This window comes from Corapipo altera, unplaced genomic scaffold (assembly GCF_003945725.1).
Source record: "Corapipo altera isolate COAL_440 unplaced genomic scaffold, ASM394572v1 77b, whole genome shotgun sequence".
Lineage (NCBI taxonomy): Eukaryota > Metazoa > Chordata > Aves > Passeriformes > Pipridae > Corapipo > Corapipo altera.
This window is the reverse complement of record NW_020884933.1, coordinates 2,307,687-2,322,284: the sequence shown is the minus strand read 5'-3', so window position 1 is coordinate 2,322,284 and position 14,598 is coordinate 2,307,687. Positions and strand designations below refer to the sequence as shown.

Here is a 14,598-nt window from a genome sequence, read left to right as displayed (position 1 = left end):
TTGCTTTGCATTTCTGGATAAAAAACTGGTTTATGTATCGTGCCCTTTGGTTTTTTAGTTCCTTTTTTTCCTCAACACAAAGCTAGACATTAATATCCTGTGAAACAAATGGGGTTTTTTTGTGACTTTGGGGGATGTTTATCTATACTTAATTATACAAAATGTGTAATAAAAGTTGTTCATATAGTACAGGCTCCAGGTCTCCCTAAAAAAAGGACAACACTTTTATTAATATTTTTATTAATAAGGTGAAATAATTTTATTTATTAAGGTGAACAGAAGTACTTTTATGTACCAAATTTGATATAAACAAATGGAACCTGAGTTGCTTTCGCAGCCATTGTGTTCAGACATGATTTACATACAGTTCCTGGAGACTTGTGATGTTTAAAGGACTGATTCATCCAGATGAAAGACTGATAGGCATCCCTTTGGAAAACTTACCTGCTGATGAAAAGCTCTCATTTTCCAACGCTGGCATATCATTTTCTTTGTAAAGGAGGCTGGATTGAGTCTGGATCTTTTTTTGGATCTCATGCCTCCTTTATTGGCTTGTGCAAGAAGGCACATGCCAAAGTTAAACAAAAGAAACAGCTGCAAAATAATCCACTTTGATTTCAGATTCATTTCGAGAGCCATGCACTCCTTTGTGGCATCTTCTGAGAGGGGAAGTTTCCCCTGAGTTATTTTTCCAGTTGGGATTATTTCGAGTTTAACAACCTTGCTGGGCTCTCATCTTCCTGCAGGTGATGAAAACCTACCACATGTACAACGCCGACAGCATCAGCGCTCAGAGCAAGCTGAAGGAGGCCGAGAAGCAGGAGGAGAAGCAGATTGGGAAGTCTGTGAAACAGGAGGACAAGCAGACACCCCGCTCCCCCGACTCGACCTCCAACGTCAAGTTCGAGGAGAAACACGTCCGGCGAAGCTCCGTCAAGAAAATCGAGAAAATGAAGGAGAAGGTACTTGCCTGGCAGTGCTGCTGCTTGTGCAGAGGGGAGTTTTGCAGTAGATCAGCACGGGAGATACAGAGTTCCCTCCTCAACTGCAAAATCTTTTTTTTTAATTTTTTTTTTGCCATTTTAAACGCTCAGATTAAGGAAAGGCCAAAGCTCGCACCGAGCGTCCTTTAGGACAATCCAGTGTGCACTTTGTGCTAACACAGGTAATGCAGGCCTGGCACAAAAAGCTAAAACAGAGTGTAAAAGTAACAATTACCTTCTTGAAAGGTCTTTTAGTATTTTTCTTGTACAAAGCACAAGACCTGTGATAGGAGGGAGTCAAGTAATCCCAGACTGGGTTTGTGGGCAGAGCCAGTTGCCTTAGTAGTCAGTCAGCTTTAAGTCAGTCTAAGGTTAATTAGTCACTAATTGGCCAGTTCAGCTCTAAAGTTCAAGCCAATAGGAAGGGGAAGAATTATTTTTTAATGGTTTTAGACTCTGGAAGGACCAAATTCAAGCCTAACTTCTGTTGGAAGGGATGGGTTGCCTGCAGCAGCCCTCAAACTGCCTGTGGTCTTCTGGTAGTGCTGGAGCTAGACCATAAATAAGCTCATAAACCCACCTTGTTCCTTCATTCTCTCCTTAATCTTCCCCAGCCCACACCCTCAAGAGAAGACTTTCAGTCCAGAGCTGCCTAGTGCAGTAATGCTTAAACACATCTAAATAATTAATCTACATTATAAGTCTTGGGAGTCTTGATAAAACTGGAATTCAAATGGACAAAATCTGTGTGGGCAGAGCAGGGTTTGTTCAGTATCCTGAATGCTGCTACGCCTCTTTTAATGCTGTATTCTCTTTTTCTTTCTCTTTTAGCGCCAAGCAAAGTACACAGAAAACAGGCTGAAGGCCATTAAGGCAAGGAATGAGTATCTGCTGGCCCTGGAAGCCACCAATGCCTCGGTGTTCAAGTATTACATCCATGACCTGTCTGATCTCATTGATGTAAGTGCTGCTGCTCGGGGGCCTGCACTGGGTGTCACTGCCACGAGCCCTCACACCTTCCCCTCCTCCTTCAGCATCTTCTGCACCAGCACAGCTGGAAACCTCTGCTCAGCTGTGCAGGGACAGGCTCGGATGGGCAGCTTGGAGGGTGGCCCCAACCCTGGTATTTGTTCATGGAGCTGTGACATGAGCTTTTCTTAGGTGGCCAACTCGGTTCGTTGCACAGGGAGACGAGAAACGTGGCTCTGAAAAGGAAAGGGAGTTGCTTAGTTAAAATGAAACCCAGCTTTGGTGTCACACTGTTGCCTGACATTTTCTGTTTGCTATTTTAAGCAAACCCGCAAGATTTTAGCTCTGAAGCACGTTTTGAAAGGAGATTTTGAGCTGTAGAAACAGTAGAAGAAATTTGGGAAAAGAAATGGGAGTTCAGAAGCATTTCCTGACGTTGCTTTTCACTTGTTTTGAAAAATTCAGAGAACCATAGGATATCCTGAGTTGGGAGGAACCCACAAGGATCATTGAGTCCAAATCCTGGCCCTGGGCAGGACACCCCAAAATCCCACCCTGTGCCTGGGAGTGTTGTCCAAACACTCCTGGAGCTCTGGCAGGTTTAAGTGCCCTGGGGAGCCTGTTCAGTGCCCAACCATCCCCTGGGGGAAGAACCTTTTCCTAATATTCACCTGCAACCCTCCCTGACACAGCTCCAGCTTGTGTCCTGTCCTCCCTTGTGTCCTGTCACTGCTCACAGAGGGAATATATTCCAAACCCTGCAGTATTCAGTGGGAATCAATTCTGCTTTTGGTAAAATTCACCAAAAAAAAAAAAAAATCAAATCTCTGCTCTTTTAAAACTCAGAAAAACCAGTTGGGAATCCTGAGTTACTCACAGGGATGTAACTTCCCCCTTCAGGCTGCAGAACTCAAGCTGTGTCTGGGTCACTGCCTCGTGCTGGATCCAGTTCCCTTTCCAAGGCCGTCCCAGTGCCGTCACCGCTGGAAACACTCGGCTGCAAAGCCTGGAGGGAGCTGCAGTAGGAGCAGGGAGTAATGAACACAAGTGTCTCTAGACATAGGCAATAAAGAGCACTCAGAGCACTATTAATTACTCAGCTATTATAATAACTAACAGTCTATATAATACATTTATTCAGCTGATGATAAACTCGCCTGGAGTGCTCTTGTGCCAGGTGTTGATTTAAACCTGTCCTTTGGAGGTCAGGGCTGTCAGTGAGAGTGGGCTTGAATAATACTGTTATTTCCAAATGTCATGATTTGCAGAATTGCTGCACTGAAGAGGCCTGCTTTGTTTATTCCTGCTGCCTTTTTAGGAGCCCTGTTTTGGTTAACGTTTGCTCAACCTTAATTGTGCGGTCTTGGGTTGTTGGTTTTTTTTTTTTACAAATGATAACTTTTTGTACGTGTTTACATTGAAAAGTTGGTTGGGATTCGCTTCCCTGCCATCAGCCTAATTCAGTTATCTCAGTTTTTACTTCTACAACCCATCTATAAGTCCTCCCCCAAATGCTACATGTGTGCTTGGTTCATTTTGTCTGCCCAGTGTATTTTCATGAGTCAGGTAACAGTGAGGAATCCTTTTGGATTTCATAAGCCCAAACCAGCTTCTAAGCACGGACCTGAGATGTTTTAAGCAGGACATGACAAATCTGGGTTATCCAGCTTGGAAAGGAGTGCTTCTCTCACAGTCCCAGCTGTCTCTGGGCCATGGCAGGCAGTGCTGCAAGACAAGGAGCCAAACTCCAGCATTCCAGGGATTTGTCACTGTTCCTAGAGAGGAGCCCTCGTGGCTCTGGGTGAGTCCGTGCCCGTGTTAACCCCCTTCAAGCATTCAGTTTAACACTACATTACAATTTTTTCATAATCTTTCAAATTAAAGTATTATCTGTTCTGTTTTCAGGCATGGAAAAATGTGGGACTTGTCTGGGAGCACAGGAGATGGAGCTGAGTTATCTCATTGTCAAGGCACAGGGAATATAGATTTATTAATGCCTTTGATCCTGAAGGATTGAAAATTAACAATTATAACCAGTGATGGTTATCTGAACCGTCTGAATTAAATAAAAATGTGATTTTTAAGCCAGGCTGTAATGCTTTCCCTCAATCTAATCATTTGATCATATTGAATTTTGAAATATAATATAAAAGTAATCTTCAAAGTTACTTACAAGTAGATTGTGTTAGACCCAACAGCATTAAACTTGTCATGTTTATACAGCACATGTTGCAGGGAAGGGTAACAGGGAGTTAATTCTTCACTGAGAGTTAAGAACAATAAATTGTTCCTGACATACCCCAGTAGTTTTGAATTTCCTGACTTTGGGGACTGAGGCAGCTCTTTGATGCTAATGAAATATTACAGTAATGGGGAAGTTTGCATTAACTCATATTTATAAAAGGGTCACTAGGACAGGATTTAAAAAAAAAGAAGGTAAAAATGTGTGTGTGAGTGACTCACAGAGTCACTTACTTTACTCTTCTAGGAATAGGTATTCCATTGCTGTTTACTCCAGGATCCCATCCTTTCCCTTCCAAATGTAAATTGCATTTTACAACAAAGGGCTTTTTCTCCTTAAATCTTCTGGTTTGGGTCTGTTTGAAAACTGCTAACTGGCAAAGGGTTAATCAGCTGTCATGTCAGGAAGGGAATTTGAATGAGTTATCATTAAATTCTTATAAAAAATTGATTTCCTTTGAGAATGATTCCATCAAACATTTATATAACCCAGAAAAGGGACGGCGGGACTGGTACATTTATAAACCTGGAACGCTGGACTTTAAAAACCTTTCGAGTTGGGGAGTGGGCTGGGAAGTGTTTTCTGTCACTGCCTTCAGCAGCAGAAAGCCAAAACACTTTGCTTTGAGGTGGGTGTGACAAATTAACTGCCCTTGGACCTCCCAGTTCCCCCAGTGCTCTCCCCTCCTGCAGCAGCTCCGCTCTCCTTCTGGGCATGGATGTGACTGGAGAAAGGGAGCACTGGGAGGGCAGAGTGGGAGCACTGGGAGGCTGCACAACCTCCTGGCCCACAGCAGGAATTGTGTCCAGTTCTGCTCTCCACAGTTGAAGAAAGACCAGGAGCTACTGGAGAGGCTCCAGCAGAGGCCACAAAGATGATGAGGGGTCTGGAGCATCTCTCTGATGAGGAGAGATTGTGAGAGCTGGGCCTGGTCAGTCTGGAGAAGGGAGGATGGAGAAATGTTTCCAAGGGGTGTTGGGATGGTGCCAGGTGTGTTCAGTGGTGCCCAGTGACAGGACAAGGAGTGATGGCCATGAACTAAAAGAGAAGTTCCACCTCAGCATGAGGAAGAACTTCTTTCTATGGAGGTGGCAGAGCCCTGGAACAGCTGCCCAGGGAGGGTGTGGAGTCTCTCTTTCTCTCTGGAGACATCCCAAACCCACCTGGATGAGTTTCTGTGTCACCTGCTCCAGGTGACCCTCCCTTGGCAGGGAGGTTGGACTGGGTGATCTCCAGAAGTCCCTTCCAACCCCAACTTACTCTGTGATTCCGAGGAAAGGAGTGAGTGCTGCTGTTAAACCTGAGCTGATCCCAATCCTGGCTGCAGCACTGGCCCAACTCTGCCTTTCCCCTCTCCCTGACTGCAGGGAAGCACTGCAGTGTGTGTGCACTGAGCAGTAGCTGTGAGTGGCTCTTGATCCAAGACTGCCTCCACACGTGCAGATTCTCAATCAGGCCTCTTTTGTTTTTGGTGTTTGTTTTTTTTCTTCTTTTTTTTTTTTTTTTGGCTGGTTTTGTTCTTTCTGATTGAATGTAAAGTCCTTTAATTCTCTGCCTCCAGCCCAACCAGCAACTGCAGCTCTTTTTACAAGACTCCCCACCTGCCACAGCTTGTTGGCACAAGAACCAGGCATCCAGCAGCACCCGGTGGCAGAAATTCTGTGAAAGCAGGGAATGGTCCAGTAGCCTCTCTCTTCTCTCTCCTCCCACCCCTCCTTCTCTTTTTCCCCTTTTTTTTTCCTTTGCTTTTGCACACAATGACAGTGATGAGACCCAAATGATGGGCGAGGAGGAGATTTCATGTGAATTTTGCTTACAGAGCAGCACAGCAATCAAGCAGATGGTCTCTTTCTTTCTTTCTTTTTGGATATTCTCCTAGTGTGTGTAATCTTGCTTGTAATTCCAAGAAGGTGGGCTCCTTCTTGCTCACTCAGTTCGATGGCTGAAAAAATCCAGGCTGTTTCTGACCAGTTAATGAAAAAGTGCCTTTTTCCCCTTCTGAAACATGAAAACTTGGCTCTGCAGCCCTGGTGGAGATGAAGCTGCTTGATTGTATCCCAATGACATCACCCTGGTGTCAGCCATAGCCAGGAAATTCTTGACCATAACCACTTTCTGCTTCAAAGTTTTTTTGCTCCTCTGTTTCACCCCAGCAGTGAAATCATCCCAAGCAAAGGCTGCTTGGCTTTTGGATGACTCTGTTCTCAGGCCTGGGATGTCCAGGTCATGTTCCTCCTTCCTGAAGTACACTGAATAAAGCAGTTTTCCGTGTTTTGGGTGGAATTATCTAGTTGCAGATTAACTTTTATACATGATCCAAATCCTGTGTCTTGTTTTACCAGTAGTGCCTTGTTTTTCTCTTTCTTTGCATAATGTTATTTAAGGATTTTGGAGCGTGTTTATAGGAATCAGGGCCCCTAAAAGTGAGGTTAGAATTTAGGGGAATACACTGGCATGCTGTTGAACACACCCACTTCTAGGTTACTTTTTTCTGACAGCATGAAATGAATATCTAATACTCCATGAAAATTCCACAAACTGTTATAATTGTTTAAGCTCCACAAACTGTTATAATGGTTTAAGCTGTGCTTGTCTTGGTTATTAATTATAACACAGTGCTAAGGTTTGTGTGGGGTTATAGGTTGAGGTTCTCTAAGGACCCTGGGCAAGATGGCTCTGCACTGAGTGAGGGATGTGGGACCACTCTGGTACCCAGAAGATGCTGAAATAACCACAACTTGTTATCCACTTAGAATCATAGAATCAGCCAGGTTGGAAAAGACCTCCGAGATCATCAAGTCCAACCTTAATCTTTCAGCCTTGCCTGCTCTTAACCTCATGTCAGCAGCCAAACAGAGGGTCAACCTGGTCTTAAAGACTGAGATACTGGATCATTTCCATGGGGAGAATCCCTCAATCCAAGCCAGGGGGCACAAGGAATGGGCTCATCCCCAGCAGAGGCTCTGAAGCTGAAAATAAGTGCAGAAGGGAAGTTTGCTGGTGATCAGTGTTAGGCAGAATATCTTAGTTTTGAAGATATTGTTCAGGAGGAATTCTGCAACTCTATAAAGCAAAAAGTTCCTCCTTTAAAATTGAGAGCAGCACAGATTTGGTATAGGTTTGTCTTGGATAACTACAGGCAGAATATGAAGTGTCTGACAAGGGAACATGTCCTTAATTCACCTAGAAAAACTATTAAAGAGAGATGTTTGCCTTTAGACTGTAAATAAAAGGCTTCCTGCATTAAAAGAGGTAAATTTCCCCAGCTCTAAATTAGAGCTATTTGCAACATTTTCCACAGAAGAGTTCTCTGTTGAAAATGCAGCTTCACTGAAGCATTTTGTGAGATCATGTTGACTCCAAAAGCACTTTTGACTTACACAGCTTCGGGCTTTGGAAGCGCTGCGATTTCCATCCCGGAGTTCCTCCGCTTTATTCACGTGGGGTTCGGTGTGTGGGGGGTGTGTTTTTCCAGCAGTGCTGTGACCTGGGGTACCACGCCAGCCTCAACAGAGCCCTGAGGACGTTCCTGTCGGCCGAGCTGAACCTGGAGCAGTCGAAGCACGAGGGGCTGGACGCCATCGAGAACGCCGTGGAGAACCTGGACGCCAACAGCGACAAGCAGAGGCTGATGGAGATGTACAACAACGTCTTCTGCCCCCCCATGAAGTTCGAGTTCCAGCCACACATGGGTGACATGGTGGGTTTGGGTCCCTCCTCCGCAATGGGATTTCCAGCTTGAGTTCCATTAATATGGAATGCTCTTTTGAATCAGCGTTTTTCTTGCGGTTCGTATCTCTCAGCGTTTTAGCACGTCACGAGGTGAAAGGGGATTGAAATCTCAGTTCTGCTCTGCACTTTGTTTTCATCCCCTACACAGAGAAATGTCTCACCCAGCTCTGCCCTCAGCCTCATTAATACTCATCTGAGCGTTTCCTCAGACGCTGAAAAAGCTGCTCTTTAGAGATTCAAAGCTTGAAATCTTTATCAGGGATATTTATAAGCCTGGTCAATAGTAGATCAATCCAGCATCTGATCAGGCTGTTAAAGAGGGTCTCTGGCTCTGTAAACACTCCCAGCTCCACCTGTTTATCTCCCTCCAAGAGATAAACCCACTCAGTCCAAGGCCACCTGTTTGGCTCTGGGTTTGGGAGGTTCAGGGGAGCCTGAGAAAGGGGAGGTGATGTAAAGATTAAGCAGAGGCTCCTGGTGTGGATGTCTGAATTTTGCTGGCTCTTTTTTGGCCGTCAGAGGTACTGAAGATGAAAATGCTCAATTTGGTTTAATGCTAAATGGGAACAGGATGCTCCATTTTAACCTTTCATTTAACATACGAGTTAAATAAATAAATAAATAAATGAAATGAGGTAAATTCCTGCACCCTGAGACAGAATCTGAAGTTAGAAATTCGAGGGGACAGCATAAAGAAACTTAAATGCTGATTTTTGATGCATTTGGGTGCATAATCTTGGAGCACAAATGCTTTCCAGTGGTGCTTTTTGCGTCTTCCTTGTGAGACGAGGCTGTCAGAGGACTTTCATTTTTTGGCACGGAAAATCCCTCTCTTTATAGGTTTATCAAGATGTGGTTACTCAGCTGGGAACTGTTTAAAAAGTGGCCCAAGCTGAAACCGGTTCTAAATGGGAACACATGCACAGTGTGCTAATTTAGGTCAGTTGGTTGGATTTCTAGATTATCCCCTGAACACTGAGCACAGACTGGAAGGATGGTCCCTTGCAGCCTCTTCTTTCCAGCCAGGAATTACAATCACTGCTTCAGGCTCTTCTTTGTCTCTTCCATTTTAAGGGAAACCCTCAGACTGCAAATGACCTTTCCTGGTTTTTTTTTTTTTGTGCTTTGGTGGTATCCTGGAAGATCGTGGGAAGGAAAAAAGAATTACCTGCAGTCAGTCATTCAGCAGCAGCTCCCATTCACTGAATCATTTATCTTGGTAGTTCTTAAGGCCAAATGAGTATTTATAATGCAGCTGATGCTCTTGTTGCAATAGTTGAATACATGATATTATGTGAGTGCATGTGTGTGATAAAACTCCCATTCCACTTTCTGTCTGTAAAAAAATAGCCTCAGGCAGTGAGGGCAGTGTTTTCTTTTCAAAAAGCCCCCCCCCCAAAAAAAAAAAACCCAGAACAAAACTAAAGGGAAAAGCTGCCTCATGCTGTGAAATAAGAGTAATTCTGAGCAGCACAGGGAAGCTCAGTGTTCTGGTGTGTTTGACAGGTCCCTAACCTGTTCTTTTTTTTATTTCAACTCCCCTGAATTTATTAAATGGTGACTTGTGCCTGTGGCTGTGGTGTACAGGTGGTTCAGCTGAGGGAGCTCATCCCCTTGTACCCCTGCCCCAGGATGCCTGGCTAAAACATTGAACCAAATTCTTCTTGATTTGCCACATGATTTAGCCCAATGTCTGTGGTAAAGCACCTTCAGACTTCCAAAACACACCATGAGCTTACATTACTGGAATTAGCTCGTTTTTCCTAGTTCTCCTGTGATGTTCTCATCCTCTCTCCTGCTCACTGTTCAGTCCACCCAGGCAGGGAACTGCAGTTTGGGAGGACCTTTGCCACTGGTTGAAATCCAGGGCTGCAAAGTTTTGAAGTTGAGCACTTCAGAAAATGGTTGTGTATAATAATGGAATGACTAATTGCAGTGTTCTTGATGATGTGGTTTTTTTCCCTGTGCTGTTTCCCTCCCAGGAGTCCCAGCTGTGTGCCCAGCAGCCAGTCCAGAGTGAGTTGGTGCAGAGGTGTCAGCAGTTGCAGTCCAGGTTATCTACGCTGAAGATTGAAAATGAAGAGGTCAGTTAATCCACCAAAAATCAACAACCCTCTTACCCACTTCCAGTCCATCCTGGGGAACTAATTGTGGCAGAATCTTGTTGCTGTGATCCTCTTTTATGAAGACTTGTGTTAAAATTCAAGGCTGAGGCAGTTGAAGCCAGCAGTTCGTGAGTGTGTGATCCCACACGGAAGCTGGGTGTGTGGAGAGGATCCTTTCAAATACCTCCATGGGTCTTTCTCCCCACCCTTGGCTGTGTTGCAAAAGTTGTATTTGGATAGCTAAGGGGAAAAGAGGAACTTCATGTTTTGAAGTGAAGACAGTGAATTTGCATCACCTGGGGTAAGAGTGATTTTTGTTTAATTGGTCATTTAAGATGAGAAAACTACATCAGTGGTATGGCCTGTCTCTGCACCTCTGTGTTCAAGAAGTTTTAATCCTCCTTGGGTAAAATTTGCAACTCCTTTATGTCTAGGAAGTCGATTTAGATTTACCCTCGGTAAAAATGAAAAGTGCAGCAAAGTCTTGCTTGTAACATCCAACATTTGATGCCCGGTAGATGTAGTTACAGAGGACAATCAGATCCTCTTTGTTCCACACTCTTTGAGGTTGAATGTCTTTGCATCTGCTCCTGATCACAACTGATTTCCTGCTTCTGGCAGGTTCTGGGTGCTGCCAGCCCTTGGCTGTGCTGTTAATGAGCACAACTTACACCTTAATAACATCAGGACGTGAAACCAGTAATATCTGTTTATTACCAAAGTGCTCCAGGGCACTTGCTGCCTCTCCTGTTTACACACAATGTGCTGTCCTCACTTGTAAGTTCTCTCCTTCTGGCTGGGCAGGTTAAGAAGACCATGGAAGCCACTCTCCAGACAATCCAGGACATTGTCACCATAGAGGACTTTGATGTCTCGGACTGTTTCCAGTACAGCAATTCCATGGAGTCTGTGAAATCCACTGTCTCAGAAACCTTCATGAGCAAACCCAGCATTGCCAAGAGAAGGGCGAACCAGCAGGAGACAGAGCAGTTCTACTTCACTGTAAGGGGCTCGTTTTTAGGAGCTTAGGAATGTTTTTTCTTTTGGGGAAAAAGTTCTTCCCTGTGAGGGTGGGCAGGCCCTGGCACAGGCTGCCCAGAAAAACTGTGGCTGCCCCATCCCTGGAAGTGTCCAAGGCCAGGTAGGAGCAACCTGGGCTAGTGGAAGGTGTGGGGATGGAACTGGAGGAGCTTTAAGGTCCCTTCCAACCCAAACCATTCTGTGATTCTCTATTTTCAATGTGATTTATTTAGAATTATACTCACCAGAGAGTGCAAAATGATGCTCTTGTCTTACAGAAACACTTCTGTCATTGATTTTTGGGCAAGCAGAGGAAGCACGTTGGGTTTTTTAAAACGCGTGCTCTCAAGTCTCTGCAAATATATTGGGATCCCTTTGTTGATGCAAACGTAGTCTGTGGATAAATAGTGTAAAATTTGATTTCTTCTGCATCTGAAAAGGAATTGTCTGAGAAAGAACTTAATAGCTTGTAAATATCAATTTTCAAAACTAATAGAAGCTAAAAGGATGTTTAGCTCTTTCATTTTTTATTATCATCTTACAACTCCAGCTCACAGCTTTTCACTAAGTCAGTGCTTTTTACAAGATGCTAAGAGCTTTCTGATGTTGACTTTCATACCATACTATGTGTTTTTTTTCTTAATCAGATTTATGTTAAACTGTTGAATTTGGCTTGATTTTCAAAATATATCAGATTAGCAGATGAAAATCACAGCTCTTATCCTGGTTATTCCTTTGTCATTCCTTTTGGGCATCTTTTGCTCTAGATAATATCCTTCACTTCTTCTTCCCAGAATTATTAAAAGTCTGAATTTTCTGTGCAAATTGCAGTAGCTGGATGGTTCAGGATGGTTCATCAGGCCTTGACTTACAAATATTGAAAATCCTTTGTAGAAGGTGAAAGTGGCTATTGAGAGAAGCGGGTGGAGAAACGGCTTCAATTAAGAAGGGATTGACCACCCTGCCCAGGGTTATGGAACTAGAAAAGTGATTTTTAATTGAACTCCCAGCACTCCCTCTCTAGAGAGGGGCTATTGTAAGTTCAAATAGGAGAAGGAACCCAGGGCTTAATTTGGAGGGGATATTTTTCTGTTTCGTGGTGTTAAGTTAGAGAGACCCTCCTAAACCAGCCTGATCAGGTGCTGGATTGATCTGCTATTGACCAGGCTTATAAATATCCCTGATAAAGATTTCAAGCTTTGAATCTCTAAAGAGCAGCTTTTTCAGTGTCTGAGGAAATGCTCAGATGAGTATTAACGAGGCTGAGGGCAGAGCTGGGTGAGACATTTCTCTTTGTAGGGGATGAAAACAAAGTGCAGAGCAGAACTGAGATTTCAATCCCCTTTTACCTCATAATGTGCTAAAATGCTGAGGGATATGAACTGTAAGAAAAACACTGATTCAAAAGAGCATTCCATATTAATGGAACTCAAGCTGGAAATTCCACGTAGTGCATTTCTAGCTGGGCAGAGCTCTGGGGTAAAGGCAGTGATGGGAATTTAATTGAAGATACTCACTGTAGTATCTCCACACTGGAATAATCTGTGTTTCCACTGGAGGCACATCCCTGCACGCTGATGGGGGTGTTGTTGGGCTTTGAAGGAAGATTTGTATTCAGAATAGAAGCTTAAAACTTCCCTGTGTGAGTGGAAAGCAGAAGAATGATTGACTTAGCACTGAGCTAATGCAGGTGGCTGAAGCAGGGAAGCAGCAGCGACTTCAGGGAGCCGAAATCCAGGGATGTGGCTGCTGCTGCCATGGATACAGACCTGCTTCCTGGAATTGGAGCTGTCAGAGCTGCTAATCATAACACAGCTGGCACTCGGCCCCACCTGAGGAGTGGAGAGGGGATGAATGATTTAATTCTCTTACCTCTAAAACGGGGTAATTTTAGTCCTCGGACAAAATGTTATTTTTTTTTCCTTCGCGAAGGTGAAGAGCCAGAACAATGCTCATTCTGTGAAGTGCTTTAGAATTAATGTGAGTTTATTATTAGCAAACCCTTAAGCCACGGGTCTGAAGTGTGATGTGAAGCCTCCCTGCCAATGAGTCCTGCAGCAGTGTCGTGCTGGGGGTGTCAGTGGGACACTGGGCCCGGGGTCAGTCAGATCCAGTTCCCCCTCTCCTGAAAATACCTGGGGTGAATTGTTCTTGGAGGGTGTAGAGAGGGGATAAAACTGCTGAGCTTTCTGGGTTGGAGGCAGATCAGGATGTGGGACAGTGGCAGAAATGGGTTTTCTTTATAGCCAGGGTACAATTGGTTTGCATTTCACTTCGTCCCATGTCCCACCTGACAACTGGTTCTCCCTGGGAAAATCCTGCAGTGAGTTTGGGCTTGAGGTGTCCAAGTTGCTTGGTTTTCTGGGTGCAAAATGCTCCCCAGCTCTGACTGAGAACAAATCTTCACCTCTTAATTGTCACAGTGCAGAAATAATGTGACTTGAGGATGTTTCTGCTGCTTTGTTCTGATTGCACTTAGTCTGACTCCAGCTGTGCTCTGCCAGGAATGGAATCCTTAGGAGTTCTCCTGTAGCTTGATTATTATTTTTTGTCTATTTTTATTATGCCAAAAATCCAGTGCTAATGCATCTTTATAACTCATTGAACAAAGCCCGAAGCCTTATTTTAAAATGACTTTTTTTTACTTTTGATAAGCATCCTTGCAACAGGCAGAGTACAGAATGTCAGGCACGAGGAAATAGGAGTAAAATCTCCTGAGATACTGCACTGAATAGGAACCTTCTCTTTTTCTCCTTTAAAACATTCCCTGGTACAATCCCAGGCAGGTGATGTTCTTAACATGACCTGAGCCAGAGCACTGGGAGTCCCAGCGCTGTGTCTCTGCCCTGCCCTGCCTGCAGCCTCCTTAGGCTGAGCTTAAGTGCTTAGATCTGCTTCAAAGGGGAGATTAACTCTGCCAAATCAAGTTGATCTGCTGATCTTTAAGCAACTGTTTGAGCTGAGCCTTCCAACCCTTCCTCTCCCTTCACCCACCTGTGATTCTGAGACCTCCCAAACCAGATTTATCCTCAAACCCCCCCCCCCCCCCAGATTCTCTGGTTATTTTTGCAGCTTTAGCTCTTAAGTGTTTTCTTCTGTCAAGATTTGATATAAAGTTTTTAACTGAGCAAGATTATATAGTTAGGCCTTGGTCCTACGGGGTAATTCCAAAAGCAATGTGATTAATTTTTTGTCACTGTGATCATGCTTCCTGTTTTCTTCTAAAACAACAACAGAAAAAAATTGAAGTGTTAATATAGGAAGCAGGAAATGCTGAGACTCTCCAAAGGGACTTAATTCTTGTGAAATGTTTCTTCCAATGTTGTCAAGCAAAGGGACATAAAACACAGGCTTTTGGCAGTTAATTAAAGCCATTTTTGTTTGTTGTGTCAGTGCACAGCACGGCTGGAGACCCCTCAGGGGAAACTTCGTTTGTTCCTGGAAGGTTTTCCCTTACCCTCAGTACTGCCATGGTGTATATATATATTTCTTTCTTTATTTAGGTATATATTTCTTCTTGATCCTTTACATCCTGCACAGAGGCTGC

General features: G+C 44.1%; 1 protein-coding gene across 4 annotated transcripts in view; it reads left to right on the top strand.

The window, feature by feature from the left end:
• SRGAP2 (SLIT-ROBO Rho GTPase activating protein 2) overlaps nucleotides 1–14,598 on the top strand; it is a 108,047-nt gene that overhangs the window by 59,442 nt on the left and 34,007 nt on the right. For 3 of the 4 annotated variants that reach the window (XM_027659781.1, XM_027659782.1, XM_027659785.1), the window contains exons 6-10: nucleotides 747–962; nucleotides 1,815–1,943; nucleotides 7,670–7,894; nucleotides 9,909–10,010; nucleotides 10,836–11,033. In XM_027659781.1, the coding sequence (XP_027515582.1) occupies nucleotides 747–962; nucleotides 1,815–1,943; nucleotides 7,670–7,894; nucleotides 9,909–10,010; nucleotides 10,836–11,033 (870 nt within the window). The remainder of the gene's footprint in view (nucleotides 1–746; nucleotides 963–1,814; nucleotides 1,944–7,669; nucleotides 7,895–9,908; nucleotides 10,011–10,835; nucleotides 11,034–14,598) is intronic. The other variant, XM_027659783.1, reaches the window with a different exon arrangement.